General features: G+C 56.4%; 1 protein-coding gene across 1 annotated transcript in view; it reads left to right on the top strand.

Moving 5' to 3' along the window:
- The first annotated feature begins 6,431 nt into the window (after positions 1 to 6,431).
- LOC147110020 (D(2) dopamine receptor A-like) overlaps positions 6,432 to 19,247 on the top strand; it is a 33,870-nt gene continuing 21,054 nt past the window's right edge. Inside the window, exons 1-2 of the mRNA XM_086004239.1 lie at positions 6,432 to 6,720; positions 10,308 to 10,417. Coding sequence (XP_085860365.1) covers positions 6,457 to 6,720; positions 10,308 to 10,417 — 374 coding nt within the window. The 5' untranslated portion in view covers positions 6,432 to 6,456. The remainder of the gene's footprint in view (positions 6,721 to 10,307; positions 10,418 to 19,247) is intronic.

Raw genomic sequence — 19,247 nt, 5'->3', positions numbered from 1 at the left:
AAACCAGAGGTGGGCTCCCTCACACTAACCCCCCCCCCGCCACACCTCTCCTCCAAGGATTACAGCAAATAGCTGGTTGAATTAATTCTCGGTCTTATATTTTTTTTCTCCTATTCGGTAGCTGATTTGGCATAAGCGAATACTGGGCTGGCAGAGAGAGGGGATGGTGTTGGGGAGAGGGAGTGCCTGCGTGTGTCTGAGAGAGAGAGAGAGAGAGAGAGAGAGAGTGCGGCTTTGATCAGACTTCAGTGCAGGCAGCAGAGACAGGTTGCAGCTTCGAGCGAGCAGCAAGCATCTCCCTGCTTGAGTGAGACGCTGAGCTGCGTGCCATCGGATATCGCGGCGGAGCAAGAGAGGAGACAGAACCCCCCCCCCCCCGCGAAGGCATGGACCCGATCTCAACAGGGAGCGGAGGTTAGTGAATCAATCGCGCGCGCCACAATGTTCAATGTCACACTGCCAGGTTGGGGCCAACAGGAGCGGTACACAGATCGCTAAAAGTAGCGACGCGGGTGAACGAGGCCATTACAAAAAGCAAACCAAGCACTAGAGGGGTAGAATTCAAAGGCAGATAAGTTGTGTTAAAATCGTATCGAACCTTGGTTAGACCACACTTGGAGCACTGTGCACAGTTCTGGTCTCCATATACCTTGGTTAGACCGCACTTGGAGCACCGTGCACAGTTCTGGTCTCCGTATACCTTGGTTAGACCACACTTGGAGCACTGTGCACAGTTCTGGTCTCCATATACCTTGGTTAGACCACACTTGGAGCACTGTGCACAGTTCTGGTCTCCGTATACCTTGGTTAGACCACACTTGGAGCACTCTGCACAGTTCTGGTCTCCCTATACCTTGGTTAGACCGCACTTGGAGCACCGTGCACAGTTCTGGTCTCCGTATACCTTGGTTAGACCACACTTGGAGCACTGTGCACAGTTCTGGTCTCCGTATACCTTGGTTAGACCACACTTGGAGCACTGTGCACAGTTCTGGTCTTCGTATACCTTGGTTAAACCACACTTGGAGCACTCTTAACAGTTCTGGTCTCCATATACCTTGGTTAGACCACACTTGGAGCACTGTGCACAGTTCTGGTTGCCGTATACCTTGGTTAGACCACACTTGGAGCACTGTGCACAGTTCTGGTCTCCATATACCTCGGTGAGACCACACTTGGAGCACTGTGCACAGTTCTGGTCTCCGTAAACCTTGGTCAGACCACACTTGAAGCACTGTGCACAGTTCTGGTCTCCGTATACCTTGGTTAGACCACACTTGGAGCACTGTGCACAGTTCTGGTCTCCATATACCTTGGTTGGACCACACTTGGAGCACTGTGCACAGTTCTGGTCTCCGTATACGTTGGTTAGACCACACTTGGAGCACTGTGCACAGTTCTGGTTTCCATATACCTCGGTTAGACCACACTTGGAGCACTGTGCACAGTTCTGGTCTCCATATACCTTGGTTAGACCACACTTGGAGCACTGTGCACAGTTCTGGTCTCTATATACCTTGGTTAGACCACACTTGGAGCACTGTGCACAGTTCTGGTCTCCATATACCTTGGTTAGACCGCACTTGGAGCACTGTGCACAGTTCTGGTCTCCATATACCTTGGTTAGACCGCACTTGGAGCACTGTGCACAGTTCTGGTCTCCATATACCTTGGTTAGACCACACTTGGAGCACTGTGCACAGTTCTGGTCTCTGTATACCTTGGTTAGACCACACTTGGAGCACTGTGCACAGTTCTGGTCTCCGTATACCTTGGTTAGACCACACTTGGAGCACTGTGCACAGTTCTGGTCTCTATATACCTTGGTTAGACCACACTTGGAGCACTGTGCACAGTTCTGGTCTCCATATACCTTGGTTAGACCGCACTTGGAGCACTGTGCACAGTTCTGGTCTCCATATACCTTGGTTAGACCACACTTGGAGCACTGTGCACAGTTCTGGTCTCTATATACCTTGGTTAGACCACACTTGGAGCACTGTGCACAGTTCTGGTCTCCATATACCTTGGTTAGACCGCACTTGGAGCAGTGTGCACAGTTCTGGTCTCCATATACCTTGGTTAGACCACACTTGGAACACTGTGCACAGTTCTGGTCTCTGTAAACCTTGGTCAGACCACACTTGAAGCACTGTGTACAGTTCTGGTCTCCATATACCACACTTGGAGCACTGTGCATAGTTCCGGTCTTCGTATACCTTGGTTAGACCACACTTGGAGCACTGTGCACAGTTCTGGTCTCTGTATACCTTGGTTAGACCGCACTTGGAGCACTGTGCACAGTTCTGGTCTCTGTATACCTTCGTCAGACCACACTTGGAGCACTGTGCACAGTTCCGGTCTTCGTATACCTTGGTTAGACCACACTTGGAGCACTGTGCACAGTTCTGGTCTCTGTATACCTTGGTCAGACCACACTTGGAGCACTGTGCACAGTTCTGGTCTCCATATACCACACTTGGAGCACTGTGCATAGTTCCGGTCTTCGTATACCTTGGTTAGACCACAGTTGGAGCACTGTGCACAGTTCTGGTCTCTGTATACCTTCGTCAGACCACACTTGGAGCACTGTGTACAGTTCTGGTCTCCATATACCTTGGTTAGACCACACTTGGAGCACTGTGCACAGTTCTGGTCTCCATATACGTTGGTTAGACCGCACTTGGAGCACCGTGCACAGTTCTGGTCTCCATATACGTTGGTTAGACCACTCTTGGAGCACTGTGCACTGTTCTGGTCTCCATATACGTTGGTTAGACCACACTTGGAGCACTGTGCACAGTTCTGGTCTCCATATACCTTGGTTAGACCACACTTGGAGCACTGTGCACAGTTCTGGTCTCCATATACCTTGGTTAGACCACACTTGGAGCACTGTGCACAGCTCTGGTCTCCATGTACCTTGGTTAGACCACACTTGGAGCACTGTGCACAGTTCTGGTCTCCATATACCTTGGTTAGACCACACTTGGAGCACTGTGCCCAGTTCTGGTCTCCATATTATAAAAAGAATATTGAGACACTGGAGAAGATGCAAAAAATATTTACTAGAATGTTACCAGAACTGAGAGGTTATAACTATCAGGAAAGATTGAACAGGCTGGGGCTCTTTTCTCTAGAAAAGAGAAGGCTGAGGGGTGACCTGATAGAGGTCTTTAAGATTATGAAGGGGTTCGATAGGGTAAACGTAGAGAGGATGTTTCCACCTGTGGGGGAGGCCAGAACTAGGGGCCATCACTATAAGACAGTCACTGATAAATCCAAATGGGAATTCAGGAGAAACTTCTTTACCCAGAGAGTGGTAAGAATGTGGAACTCGCTACCACAGGGAGTGGTTGAGGCGAAGAGCAGAGATACATTTAAGGGGAAGCTGGATAAACACACGAGGGAGAAAGGAATAGAAGGATATGGTGATGGGGTGAGATGAAGAGGGGTGGGAGGAGGCTGGTGTTGATGGGGTGAGATGAAGAGGGGTGGGAGGAGGCTGGTGTTGTTGGGGTGAGATGAAGAGGGGTGGGAGGAGGCTGGTTTTGATGGGGTGAGATAAAGAGGGGTGGGAGGAGGCTGGCGTTGATGGGGTGAGATGAAGAGGGGTGCGAGGAGGCTGGTGTTGAAGGGGTGAGATGAAGCGGGGTGGGAGGAGGCTGGTGTTGAAGGGGTGAGATGAAGTGGGGTGGGAGGAGGCTGGTGTTGACGGGGTGAGATGAAGAGGGGTGGGAGGAGGCTGGTGTTGACGGGGTGAGATAAAGAGGGGTGGGAGGAGGCTGGTGTTGATGGGGTGAGATGAAGAGGGGTGGGAGGAGGCTGGTGTTGATGGGGTGAGATGAAGAGGGGTGGGAGGAGGCTGGTGTTGATGGGGTGAGATGAAGAGGGGTGGGAGGAGGCTGGTGTTGATGGGGTGTGATGAAGAGGGGTGGGAGGAGGCTGGTGTGGATGGGGTGAGATGAAGAGGGGTGGGAGGAGGCTGGTGTTGATGGGGTGAGATGAAGAGGGGTGGGAGGAGGCTGGTGTTGATGGGGTGAGATGAAGAGGGGTGGGAGGAGGCTGGTGTTGGTGGGGTGAGATGAAGAGGGGTGGGAGGAGGCTGGTGTTGATGGGGTGAGATGAAGAGGGGTGCGAGGAGGCTGGTGTTGATGGGGTGAGATGAAGAGGGGTGGGAGGAGGCTGGTGTTGACGGGGTGAGATGAAGAGGGGTGGGAGGAGGCTGGTGTTGATGGGGTGAGATGAAGAGGGGTGGGAGGAGACTGGTGTTGATGGGGTGTGATGAAGAGGGGTGGGAGGATGCTGGTGTGGATGGGGTGAGATGAAGAGGGGTGGGAGGAGGCTGGTGTTGATGGGGTGAGATGAAGAGGGGTGGGAGGAGGCTGGTGTTGATAGGGTGAGATGAAGAGGGGTGTGAGGAGGCTGGTGTTGATGGGGTGAGATGAAGAGGGGTGGGAGGAGGCTGGTGTGGAGCAGAAACACCGGCACGGACCAGATGGGCCGAATAGCCTGTTTCTCTGTTGCACACTCGATGTAATTGTATGTAACAGGATCATTGGAGTTTGTCATGTTGTTATTTGCCTTGTCTCGGAAGTACTTTAACTTTTATCTCTTTACCCTTTTCTGATACTTCATTGTAATGTGAAATCAGACAATAAAATCCAGTGACAACCAGCCTTACTAACTTACTTCAAACCCAGGGATGAGGGACTTCAGTTATCTGGAGAGGCTGGGGTTGTTCTCCTTAGTGCAGAGAAATTTGAGAGGAGATTGACCAGAATGATCCCAGGGATGAGGGACTTCAGTGATGTGAAGAGACTGGAGAAGCTGGGGTTGTTCTCCTTAGAGCAGAGAAGGTTGAGAGGAGATTGACCAGAATCGTCCCAGGGATGAGGGACTTCAGTGTTGTGGAGAGACTGGAGAAGCTGGGGTTGTTCTCCTTAGAGCAGAGAAGGTTGAGAGGAGATTGACCAGAATGGTACCAGGGATGAGGGACTTCAGTAATGTGGAGAGACTGGAGAAGCTGGGGTTGTTCTCCTTAGAGCAGAGAAGGTTGAGAGGAGATTGACCAGAATGGTCCCAGGGATGAGGGACTTAAGTGATGTGGCGAGACTGGAGAAGCTGGGGTTATTCTCCTTAGAGCAGAGAAGGTTAAGGGGAGATTGACCAGAATGGTACCAGGGATGAGGGACTTCAGTAATGTGGAGAGACTGGAGAAGCTGGGGTTATTCTCCTTGGAGCAGAGAAGGTTAAGGGGAGATTGACCAGAATGGTCCCAGGGATGAGGGACTTCAGTGATGTGGAGAGACTGGAGAAGCTGGGGTTGTTCTCCTTAGAGCAGAGAAGGTTAAGGGGAGATTGACCAGAATGGTACCAGGGATGAGGGACTTCAGTGATGTGGAGAGACTGGAGAAGCTGGGATTGTTCTCCTTAGAGCAGAGAAGGTTAAGGGGAGATTGACCAGAATGGTCCCAGGGATGAGAGATTTCAGTGATGTGGAGAGACTGGAGAAGCTGGGGTTGTTCTCCTTAGAGCAGAGAAGGTTGAGAGGAGATTTGATCGAGGTGTTCAAAATCATGAGGGGTCTGGACAGAGTAGATAGAGAGAAACTGTTCCCATTGGCGGGAGGGTCGAGAACCAGAGGACACAGAATGGCCTCCTTCCGTGCTGTAACCATTCTATGATTCTATGAATAAGACCATGGCTGATCATCGACCTCAACTCCACTTTCCCGCCCGATCCCCATATCCCTCGATTCCCCTCGAGTCCAAAAATCTATCGATCTCAGCCTTGAATATACTCAACGACTGAGCCCCCACAGCCCTCTGGGGCAGAGAATTCTTTACTCTTCTTCCTTCCAAAATGTAACACCTCACACTTATCTGTGTTGAACATCATTTGCCAATTATATGCCCATTAATGTCCTCCTGTAACTTGTTGCAGTCCTCCTCAGTATTGACTATCTCCCCCAATATGGTGTCATCCGCAAATTTAGTAATTGTGTTTTTGATTCCAAAGTCTGGATCGTTAATGTAAATTCCATCAGTCGTCGCTCGATTGTCATCGACATCGGGAAGCCTGGGCTCGAACCCTCGCCGACACCGAGATGGCCGTAGTGACAGTCGGGACGTGACAGCTGGCCTTTACGCCCAAACTGGGGCTGGGAGAACAATCACACTGGGGCTCCCGAACAACTTCCGCTGACCCTGGACGGTATGGGTGTCAGATGGAGACAAAAATCTGACGTAGGGATGGGAGAATCAAGGGATATGGAGATCGGGCAGGAATGTGGAGATGAGGTGGATGATCAGCCATGATCTCATTGAATGGCGGAGCAGGCTCGAGGGGCCGAATGGCCGACTCCTGCTCCTATTTCTTATGTTCTTCTGATCTTTCCCCCTTCCTTCGGCAGGTTACTGAGAAGGCCGGAGGTGGGAGGCCAACGCCTCGAGCATGGTGACCCTCAACGACTCGCGAGCGAGGGGGCTGGCGCCGTGGAGCAACGGGACGGGCGAGCCCTGGGAGCGCCGCTACAATTACTGCGCCACGCTGCTTAGCCTGCTGATCTTCGTGGTGGTGTTCGGCAACGTGCTGGTGTGCATGGCCGTGTCTCGGGAGAAGGCCCTGCAGACCACCACCAACTACCTCATCGTCAGCCTGGCCGTGGCGGATCTGCTGGTGGCCACCTTGGTGATGCCCTGGGTGGTCTATCTGGAGGTACACCATTAGCTCGGGTCGCTGATCATCGGGCAGCACTGGGCTGGCAACGCCCGAGCACCACAATCCGACCTTGAAAGAAAGTCTTGCCTTTCTGCAGCGCCTTTCCCGACCTCTGGACGACCCAAAGCGCCTTATAAGAACATAACAAATAGGAGCATAGAGTCATAGAAACATAGAAGATAGGAGCAGGAGTAGGCCATTCGGCCCCTCGAGCCTGTTCCGCCATTTAATGAGATCATGGCTGATCATCCAAACTCAGTAGCCTGTCCCTGCCTTCTCCCCATATCCCTAAGAAGGCAAATGATATGTTGGCCTTCGTAGCGAGAGGGTTCGAGTACAGGAACAAGGATGTCTTGCTGCAGTTGTACAGGGCCTTGGTGAGACCACATCTTGAGTATTGTGTGCAGTTTTGGTCGCCTTATCTGAGGAAGGATGTTCTTGCCATGGAGGGAGTGCAGCGAAGATTCACCAGGCTGATACCTGGTATGGCAGGAATGACGTATGAGGAGAGATTGGGTCGATTGGGCTTATACTCGCTGGAGTTTAGAAGAATGAGAGGGGATCTCATTGAAACTTATGAAATTCTAACAGGACTAGACAGACTAAATGCAGGAAGGATGTTCCCGATGGTGGGGGAGTCCAGAACCAGGGGTCACAGTCTAAGGATAAGGGGTAAGCCATTTAGGACAGAGATGAGGAGGAATTTCTTCACCCAGAGAGTGGTGAACCTGTGGAATTCTCTACTACAGAAGGCAGTGGAGGCCAATTCATTAAATATATTCAAGAAGGAGTTAGATATATTTCTTAAGGCTAAAGGGATCAAGAGCTATGGGGAGAAAGCAGGGACAGGGTACTGAATTTGGATGATCAGCCATGATCTCATTGAATGGCGGAGCAGGCTCGAGGGGCCGAATGGCCTACTCCTGCTCCTATCTTCTATGTTTCTATCCCCTTATGGAGGCCTCGAGTGTAGACCAGGCGCTGTGGACACTCTGGGCTCGATTTTCATTGGGCCATGGGGGCGGGATTGGAGGCGTGTGGGGGTTTAATATTGCGAAATCAGGAGGCACGATCTCATCCCCCCCCCAACCCGCCTCCATTCCAGTTTCAAAGGAGGCGGGTTCCCGCCCTGCGCTGAGACCCGCCTCCCCAAGGCGGGAAGGGGATTAGTGCCAATTAACTGCCTGTTTACAGGTAGTTAACAGGCAGTTTTTAGCCTAATCCCTATTTTTATTCCTGAAGTGCGGGATTCCCGACAGCTCCAAACCACGCCAAGTTAGCGAGGCGGACCGTCGGGCTGAGGGGCTTGGAGGGGTCGAGATGTCCGGTGTTCAGGTGAGTGATGGGTGCATGAGTGCAGAGGTAAGTGTGTTTGGTGTGTGTAAAGTGTTTAAAGAAGTTTTACTTCCCTTTACAGCCTTCCTTCCTTCAGGTCTCGGGAGTCCCTCATCTCACCGGCACAGAAAGCAGAATGGCCGCCAGCTGTCAAAAGTTCCAGCATTCAGCTTTCTGTTCTGGGGAGATCTCTAAATCAGCCTGAGAGGAAGGAATTAACTTGGAGTACAGATTGTCAGTGTTTGACAGCTTCACAGAGCTGTCAAACGCTGATATTTCATCTGTCAAAAGCTCTTGACAGATGAAATGTCAATCTGTGACGTCACCTGTTGCCGGGTGGCCCTTAATTGGCCTGCTGAACCCGCTGGGCGGGCTCAACAAGGTCAATCAAGTCAAAATCGCGTGGGTTGGCCACAGCTCGATGGAGGCGGGACTAGAACCCCGAAAGCTGTAGTCCCGCCTCTTACACGCCTCCAGAATCAAAATCCAGCCCTCTGTGTCTCTGAATCACTGGGAGTCATCAGGTTGGTTGTGAGGCGTAGGCTGAATAGGGCTTTCTTAGCGGAGTCTTTGAGTGCTCCAGCGTTGATTTTCCTGCGGCATTGTTTCTGTTGCCGCCGCTGTTTTTTGGGCTACGCTGATGGAGATGACAGAGCGGATTAGGCACTGGTCTGTTCAATGCAAATGTTATTCCCCGTCTACTTCACCGCAAGGCGACGTGGGTACAAAGCGACCCGTGCGTCAAGCCGCTTGTGTAGAAGGCAACTGGTCCTCGGAGGCACCGCGAATAAAACCGCTGCTCCCGCTCCTCTGATTTTACCAAAGTGCCCGATCTCCGCTTTCAAAAATCCCAACTGTTCCTGACAGTAAGATGAAGGAAAGACTCCCATTTCTCCAGCGCCTTTCACCACCTCAGGACGTCCCAAAGCGCTTCACAGCCAATGAATTACTTTTTTTGAAGTGTGGTCACTGTTGTAATGTAGGAAACGCGGCAGCCAATTTGCGCACAGCAAGCTCCCGCAAACAGCAATGTGATAATGAACGGATCGTCTGTTTTTAGTGATGTTGGTTGAGGGATAAATATTGGCCCCAGGACTCCGGGGAGAACTCCCCCTTCCTGCTCTGCTTCGAAATAGTGGCCGTGGGATCTTTTACATCCACCTGAGAGGGCAGACGGGGCCTCGGTTTAACGTCTCATCTGAAAGACGGCACCTCTGACAGTTCAGCGCTCCCTCAGTACTGCCCCTCCGACAGTGCGGCGCTCCCTCAGTACTGCCCCTCCGACAGTGCGGCGCTCCCTCAGTACTGCCCCTCTGACAGTGCGGCGCTCCCTCAGTACTGCCCCTCTGACAGTGCGGCGCTCCCTCAGTACTGCCCCTCCGACAGTGCTGCGCTCCCTCAGTACTGCCTCTCCGACAGTGCTGCGCTCCCTCAGTACCACCACTCCGACAGTGCGGCACTCCCTCAGTACTGCCCCTCTGACAGTGCGGCGCTCCCTCAGTACTGCCCCTCTGACAGTGCGGCGCTCCCTCAGTACTGCCCCTCCGACAGTGCGGCGCTCCCTCAGTACTGCCCCTCCGACAGTGCGGCGCTCCCTCAGTACTGCCCCTCCGACAGTGCGGCACTCCCTCAGTACTGCCCCTCCGACAGTGCGGCGCTCCCTCAGTACCGCCCCTCCGACAGTGCGGCGCTCCCTCAGTACTGACCCTCCGACAGTGCGGCGCTCCCTCAGCACTGACCCTCCGACAGTGGAGCGCCGCACTGTTATAGAGGCAGGATTGAGGGAGCACTGCACTGTGTCGTGTTTCAGATGAGACGGTAAACCGAGGCCCCGTCTGCCCTCTCAGGTGGGCATAATATATCCCATGGCCACTATTCTGAAGAAGAGCAGGGGGAGTTCTCCCCGGTGTCCTGGGGCCAATGTTTATCCCTCAACCAACATCACTAAAAACAGATGATCTGGGTCATTATCACATTGCTGTTTGTGGGAGCTTGCTGTGCGCAAATTGGCTGCTGTGTTTCCTACATTACAACAGTGACCACACTTCAAAAAAAGTACTTCATTGGCTGTGAAGCGCTTTGGGACGTCCTGAGGTGGTGAAAGGCACTGGAGAAATGCGAGCTCTTTGATTTAACATTGAAAGGAACGTCAGTCAATGAGGAAGTGTGGGCAGGGCTGTAAGTGCATGGTGACGGTCTGAAGCTCTCTTTCCTGCTCCTGATGCTGTGATATTCTGCTCCCTTCGAAGGTGGTTGGCGAATGGCGCTTCAGTTGGATCCACTGTGACATCTTCGTGACCCTGGACGTGATGATGTGCACGGCAAGCATCCTCAACCTGTGTGCCATCAGCATCGACAGGTAAGGGCACAGAAAGAAGCCCATCAGATCCGTGCCAGTGTTTATGTTCCACACCAGCCCCCTCCCACCCCTCTTCATCCCACCCGATCAGCACCAGCCTCCTCCCACCCCTCTTCATCTCACCCCATCAGCACCAGCCCCCTCCCACCCCTCTTCATCTCACCCCATCAACACCAGCCTCCTCCCACCCCTCTTCATCTCACCCCATCCACACCAGCCTCCTCCCACCCCTCTCCATCTCACCCCATCAGCACCAGCCTCCTCCCACCCCTCTTCATCTCACCCCATCAACACCAGTCTCCTCCCACCCCTCTTCATCTCACCCCGTCAACACCAGCCTCCTCCCACCCCTCTTCATCTCACCCCATCAACACCAGTCTCCTCCCACCCCTCTTCACCTCCCCCCATCAACACCAGCCTCCTCCCACCCCTCTTCATCTCACCCCATCAACACCAGCCTCCTCCCACCCCTCTTCATCTCACCCCATCAGCACCAGCCTCCTCCCACCCCTCTTCATCTCACCCCATCAACACCAGCCTCCTCCCACCCCTCTTCATCTCACCCCATCAACACCAGCCCCCTCCCACCCCTCTTCATCTCACCCCATCAACACCAGCCTCCTCCCACCCCTCTTCATCTCACCCCATCAACACCAGCCTCCTTCCACCCCTCTTCATCTCACCCCATCCACACCAGCCTCCTCCCACCCCTCTTCATCTCACCCCATCCACACCAGCCTCCTCCCACCCCTCTTCATCTCACCCCATCCACACCAGCCTCCTCCCGCCCCTCTTCATCTCACCCCGTCAACACCAGCCTCCTCCCACCCCTCTTCATCTCACCCCATCAACACCAGCCTCCTCCCACCCTTCTTCATCTCACCCCATCAACACCAGCCTCCTCCCAACACTCTTCATCTCACCCCATCCACACCAGCCTCCTCCCACCCCTCTTCATCTCACCCCATCAACACCAGCTTCCTCCCACCCCTCTTCATCTCACCCCGTCAACACCAGCCTCCTCCCACCCCTCTTCATCTCACCCCATCAACACCAGCCTCCTCCCACCCCTCTTCATCTCACCCCGTCAACACCAGCCTCCTCCCACCCCTCTTCATCTCACCCCATCAACACCAGCCTCCTCCCACCCCTCTTCATCTCACCCCGTCAACACCAGCCTCCTCCCACCCCTCTTCATCTCACCCCGTCAACATCAGCCTCCTCCCACCCCTCTTCATCTCACCCCGTCAACACCAGCCTCCTCCCACCCCTCTTCATCTCACCCCATCAACACGAGCCCCCTCCCACCCCTCTTCATCTCACCCCATCAACACCAGCCTCCTCCCACCCCTCTTCATCTCACCCCATCAACACGAGCCCCCTCCCACCCCTCTTCATCTCACCCCATCAACACCAGCCTCCTCCCACCCGTCTTCATTTCACCCCATCAGCACCAGCCTCCTCCCACCCCTCTTCATCTCACCCCATCCACACCAGCCTCCTCCCACCCCTCTTCATCTCACCCCATCAACACCAGCCTCCTCCCACCCCTCTTCATCTCACCCCATCAACACCAGCCTCCTCCCACCCCTCTTCATCTCACCCCATCAACACCAGCCTCCTCCCACCCCTCTTCATCTCACCCCATCAACACCAGCCTCCTTCCACCCCTCTTCATCTCACCCCATCCACACCAGCCTCCTCCCTCCCCTCTTCATCTCACCCCATCCACACCAGCCTCCTCCCACCCCTCTTCATCTCACCCCATCCACACCAGCCTCCTCCCGCCCCTCTTCATCTCACCCCGTCAACACCAGCCTCCTCCCACCCCACTTCATCTCACCCCATCAACACCAGCCTCCTCCCACCCTTCTTCATCTCACCCCATCAACACCAGCCTCCTCCCAACCCTCTTCATCTCACCCCATCCACACCAGCCTCCTCCCGCCCCTCTTCATCTCACCCCATCAACGCCAGCCTGCTCCCACCCCTCTTCATCTCACCCCATCCACACCAGCCTCCTCCCACCCCTCTTCATCTCACCCCATCAACACCAGCTTCCTCCCACCCCTCTTCATCTCACCCCATCAACACCAGCCTCCTCCCACCCCTCTTCATCTCACCCCGTCAACACCAGCCTCCTCCCACCCCTCTTCATCTCACCCCATCAACACCAGCCTCCTCCCACCCCTCTTCATCTCACCCCATCAACACCAGCCTCCTCCCACCCCTCTTCATCTCACCCCGTCAACACCAGCCTCCTCCCAACCCTCTTCATCTCACCTCATCAACACCAGCCTCCTCCCACCCCTCTTCATCTCACCCCATCAACACCAGCCTCCTCCCACCCCTCTTCATCTCACCCCATCAACACCAGCCTCATCCCACCCCTCTTCACCTCACCCCATCCACACCAGCCTCCTCCCACCCCTCTTCATCTCACCCCGTCAACACCAGCCTCCTCCCACCCCTCTTCATCTCACCCCATTAACACGAGCCCCCTCCCACCCCTCTTCATCTCACCCCATCAACACCAGCCTCCGCCCACCCCTCTTCATCTCACCCCATCAACACCAGCCTCCTCCCACCCCTCTTCATCTCACCCCATCAACACGAGCCCCCGCCCACCCCTCTTCATCTCACCCCATCAGCACCAGCCTCCTCCCACCCCTCTTCATCTCACCCCATCCACACCAGCCTCCTCCCACCCCTCTTCATCTCACCCCATCAACACCAGCCTCCTCCCACCCCTCTTCATCTCACCCCATCAACACCAGCCTCCTCCCACCCCTCTTCATCTCACCCCATCAACACCAGCCTCCTCCCACACCTCTTCATCTCACCCCATCAACACCAGCCTCCTTCCACCCCTCTTCATCTCACCCCATCCACACCAGCCTCCTCCCACCCCTCTTCATCTCACCCCATCCACACCAGCCTCCTCCCACCCCTCTTCATCTCACCCCATCCACACCAGCCTCCTCCCGCCCCTCTTCATCTCACCCCGTCAACACCAGCCTCCTCCCACCCCTCTTCATCTCACCCCATCAACACCAGCCTCCTCCCACCCTTCTTCATCTCACCCCATCAACACCAGCCTCCTCCCAACCCTCTTCATCTCACCCCATCCACACCAGCCACCTCCCGCCCCTCTTTATCTCACCCCATCAACACCAGCCTGCTCCCACCCCTCTTCATCTCACCCCATCCACACCAGCCTCCTCCCACCCCTCTTCATCTCACCCCATCAACACCAGCCTCCTCCCACCCCTCTTCATCTCACCCCGTCCACACCAGCCTCCTCCCACCCCTCTTCATCTCACCCCGTCAACACCAGCCTCCTCCCACCCCTCTTCATCTCACCCCATCAACACCAGCCTCCTTCCACCCCTCTTCATCTCACCCCATCCACACCAGCCTCCTCCCACCCCTCTTCATCTCACCCCATCCACACCAGCCTCCTCCCACCCCTCTTCATCTCACCCCATCCACACCAGCCTCCTCCCGCCCCTCTTCATCTCACCCCATCAACACCAGCCTCCTCCCACCCCTCTTCATCTCACCCCATCAACACCAGCCTCCTCCCACCCTTCTTCATCTCACCCCATCAACACCAGCCTCCTCCCAACCCTCTTCATCTCACCCCATCCACACCAGCCACCTCCCGCCCCTCTTTATCTCACCCCATCAACACCAGCCTGCTCCCACCCCTCTTCATCTCACCCCATCCACACCAGCCTCCTCCCACCCCTCTTCATCTCACCCCATCAACACCAGCCTCCTCCCACCCCTCTTCATCTCACCCCATCCACACCAGCCTCCTCCCACCCCTCTTCATCTCACCCCGTCAACACCAGCCTCCTCCCACCCCTCTTCATCTCACCCCATCAACACCAGCCTCCTTCCACCCCTCTTCATCTCACCCCATCCACACCAGCCTCCTCCCACCCCTCTTCATCTCACCCCATCCACACCAGCCTCCTCCCACCCCTCTTCATCTCACCCCATCCACACCAGCCTCCTCCCGCCCCTCTTCATCTCACCCCATCAACACCAGCCTCCTCCCACCCCTCTTCATCTCACCCCATCAACACCAGCCTCCTCCCACCCTTCTTCATCTCACCCCATCAACACCAGCCTCCTCCCAACCCTCTTCATCTCACCCCATCCACACCAGCCTCCTCCCGCCCCTCTTCATCTCACCCCATCAACACCAGCCTGCTCCCACCCCTCTTCATCTCACCCCATCCACACCAGCCTCCTCCCACCCCTCTTCATCTCACCCCATCAACACCAGCTTCCTCCCACCCCTCTTCTTCTCACCCCATCAACACCAGCCTCCTCCCACCCCTCTTCATCTCACCCCGTCAACACCAGCCTCCTCCCACCCCTCTTCATCTCACCCCGTCAACACCAGCCTCCTCCCACCCCTCTTCATCTCACCCCGTCAACACCAGCCTCCTCCCACCCCTCTTCATCTCACCCCGTCAACACCAGCCTCCTCCCACCCCTCTTCATCTCACCCCATCAACACCAGCCTCCTCCCACCCCTCTTCATCTCACCCCGTCAACACCAGCCTCCTCCCACCCCTCTTCATCTCACCTCATCAACACCAGCCTCCTCCCACCCCTCTTCATCTCACCCCATCAACACCAGCCTCCTCCCACCCCTCTTCATCTCACCCCATCAACACCAGCCTCCTCCCACCCCTCTTCATCTCACCCCATCCTCACCAGCCTCCTCCCACCCCTCTTCTTCTCACCCCGTCAACACCAGCCTCCTCCCACCCCTCTTCATCTCACCCCATTAACACGAGCCCCCTCCCACCCCTCTTCATCTCACCCCATCAACACCAGCCTCCGCCCACCCCTCTTCATCTCACCCCATCAACACCAACCTCCTCCCACCCCTCTTCATCTCACCCCATCAACACCAGCCTCCTCCCACCCCTCTTCATCTCACCCCGTCAACACCAGCCTCCTCCCACCCCTCTTCATCTCACCTCATCAACACCAGCCTCCTCCCACCCCTGTTCATCTCACCCCATCAACACCAGCCTCCTCCCACCCCTCTTCATCTCACCCCATCAACACCAGCCTCCTCCCACCCCTCTTCATCTCACCCCATCCACACCAGCCTCCTCCCACCCCTCTTCATCTCACCCCGTCAACACCAGCCTCCTCCCACCCCTCTTCATCTCACCCCATCAACACCAGCCTCCTTCCACCCCTCTTCATCTCACCCCATCCACACCAGACTCCTCCCACCCCTCTTCATCTCACCCGATCCACACCAGCCTCCTCCCACCCCTCTTCATCTCACCCCATCCACACCAGCCTCCTCCCGCCCCTCTTCATCTCACCCCATCAACACCAGCCTCCTCCCACCCCTCTTCATCTCACCCCATCAACATCAGCCTCCTCCCACCCTTCTTCATCTCACCCCATCAACACCAGCCTCCTCCCAACCCTCTTCATCTCACCCCATCCACACCAGCCTCCTCCCGCCCCTCTTCATCTCACCCCATCAACACCAGCCTGCTCCCACCCCTCTTCATCTCACCCCATCCACACCAGCCTCCTCCCACCCCTCTTCATCTCACCCCATCAACACCAGCTTCCTCCCACCCCTCTTCATCTCACCGCATCAACAGCAGCCTCCTCCCACCCCTCTTCATCTCACCCCGTCAACACCAGCCTCCGCCCACCCCTCTTCATCTCACCCCGTCAACACCAGCCTCCTCCCACCGCTCTTCATCTCACCCCATCAACACCAGCCTCCTCCCACCCCTCTTCATCTCACCCCGTCAACACCAGCCTCCTCCCACCCCTCTTCATCTCATCCCATCAACACCAGCCTCCTCCCACCCCTCTTCATCTCACCCCGTCAACACCAGCCTCCTCCCACCCCTCTTCATCTCACCTCATCAACACCAGCCTCCTCCCACCCCTCTTCATCTCACCCCATCAACACCAGCCTCCTCCCACCCCTCTTCATCTCACCCCATCAACACCAGCCTCCTCCCACCCCTCTTCATCTCACCACATCCACACCAGCCTCCTCCCACCCCTCTTCATCTCACCCCGTCAACACCAGCCTCCTCCCACCCCTCTTCATCTCACCCCATTAACACGAGCCCCCTCCCACCACTCTTCATCTCACCCCATCAACACCAGCCTCCGCCCACCCCTCTTCATCTCCCCCCATCAACACCAGCCTCCTCCCACCCCTCTTCATCTCACCCCATCAACACGAGCCCCCGCCCACCCCTCTTCATCTCACCCCATCAACACCAGCCTCCTCCCACCCCTCTTCATCTCACCCCATCAGCACCAGCCTGCTCCCACCCCTCATCATCTCACCCCATCCGCACCAGCCTCCTCCCACCCCTCTTCATCTCACCCCATCAACACCAGCCTCCTCCCACCCCTCTTCATCTCACCCCATCAACACCAGCCTCCTCCCACCCCTCTTCATCTCACCCCATCAACACCAGCCTCCTCCCACCCCTCTTCATCTCACCCCATCAACACGAGCCCCCGCCCACCCCTCTTCATCTCACCCCATTAACACCAGCCTCCTCCCACCCCTCTTCATCTCACCCCATCAGCACCAGCCTCCTCCCACCCCTCTTCATCTCACCCCATCCACACCAGCCTCCTCCCACCCCTCTTCATCTCACCCCATCAACACCAGCCTCCTCCCACCCCTCTTCATCTCACCCCATCAACACCAGCCTCCTCCCACCCCTCTTCATCTCACCCCATCAACACCAGCCTCCTCCCACCCCTCTTCATCTCACCCCATCAACACCAGCCTCCTTCCACCCCTCTTCATCTCACCCCATCCACACCAGCCTCCTCCCACCCCTCTTCATCTCACCCCATCCACACCAGCCTCCTCCCACCCCTCTTCATCTCACCCCATCCACACCAGCCTCCTCCCGCCCCTCTTCATCTCACCCCGTCAACACCAGCCTCCTCCCACCCCTCTTCATCTCACCCCATCAACACCAGCCTCCTCCCACCCTTCTTCATCTCACCCCATCAACACCAGCCTCCTCCCAACCCTCTTCATCTCACCCCATCCACACCAGCCTCCTCCCGCCCCTCTTCATCTCACCCCATCAACACCAGCCTGCTCCCACCCCTCTTCATCTCACCCCGTCAACACCAGCCTCCTCCCACCCCTCTTCATCTCACCCCGTCAACACCAGCCTCCTCCCACCCCTCTTCATCTCACCCCATCAACACCAGCCTCCTCCCACCCCTCTTCATCTCACCCCGTCAACACCAGCCTCCTCCCACCCCTCTTCATCTCACCCCATCAACACCAGCCTCCTCCCACCCCTCTTCATCTCACCCCGTCAACACCAGCCTCCTCCCACCCCTCTTCATCTCACCTCATCAACACCAGCCTCCTCCCACCCCTCTTCATCTCACCCCATCAACACCAGCCTCCTCCCACCCCTCTTCATCTCACCCCATCAACACCAGCCTCCTCCCACCCCTCTTCATCTCACCCCATCCACACCAGCCTCCTCCCACCCCTCTTCATCTCACCCCGTCAACACCAGCCTCCTCCCACCCCTCTTCATCTCACCCCATCAACACCAGCCTCCTTCCACCCCTCTTCATCTCACCCCATCCACACCAGCCTCCTCCCACCCCTCTTCATCTCACCCCATCCACACCAGCCTCCTCCCACCCCTCTTCATCTCACCCCATCCACACCAGCCTCCTCCCGCCCCTCTTCATCTCACCCCGTCAACACCAGCCTCCTCCCACCCCTCTTCATCTCACCCCATCAACACCAGCCTCCTCCCACCCTTCTTCATCTCACCCCATCAACACCAGCCTCCTCCCAACTCTCTTCATCTCACCCCATCCACACCAGCCTCCTCCCGCCCCTCTTCATCTCACCCCATCAACACCAGCCTGCTCCCACCCCTCTTCATCTCACCCCATCCACACCAGCCTCCTCCCACCCCTCTTCATCTCACCCCATCAACACCAGCTTCCTCCCACCCCTCTTCATCTCACCCCATCAACACCAGCCTCCTCCCACCCCTCTTCATCTCACCCCGTCAACACCAGCCTCCTCCCACCCCTCTTCATCTCACCCCGTCAACACCAGCCTCCTCCCACCCCTCTTCATCTCACCCCATCAACACCAGCCTCCTCCCACCCCTCTTCATCTCACCCCGTCAACACCAGCCTCCTCCCACCCCTCTTCATCTCACCCCATCAACACCAGCCTCCTCCCACCCCTCTTCATCTCACCCCGTCAACACCAGCCTCCTCCCACCCCTCTTCATCTCACCTCCTCAACACCAGCCTCCTCCCACCCCTCTTCATCTCACCCCATCAACACCAGCCTCCTCCCACCCCTCTTCATCTCACCCCATCAACACCAGCCTCCTCCCACCCCTCTTCATCTCACCCCATCCACACCAGCCTCCTCCCACCCCTCTTCATCTCACCCCGTCAACACCAGCCTCCTCCCACCCCTCTTCATCTCACCCCATTAACACGAGCCCCCTCCCACCCCTCTTCATCTCACCCCATCAACACCAGCCTCCGCCCACCCCTCTTCATCTCACCCCATCAACACCAGCCTCCTCCCACCCCTCTTCATCTCACCCCATCAACACGAGCCCCCGCCCACCCCTCTTCATCTCACCCCATCAACACCAGCCTCCTCCCACCCCTCTTCATCTCACCCCATCAGCACCAGCCTCCTCCCACCCCTCTTCATCTCACCCCATCCGCACCAGCCTCCTCCCACCCCTCTTCATCTCACCCCATCAACACCAGCCTCCTCCCACCC

This window comes from Somniosus microcephalus, chromosome 12 (genome assembly GCF_052327205.1).
Source record: "Somniosus microcephalus isolate GS21.2 chromosome 12, FLI_Smic_1.0, whole genome shotgun sequence".
Lineage (NCBI taxonomy): Eukaryota > Metazoa > Chordata > Chondrichthyes > Squaliformes > Somniosidae > Somniosus > Somniosus microcephalus.
This window is presented reverse-complemented; position numbering and strand designations above follow the sequence as displayed.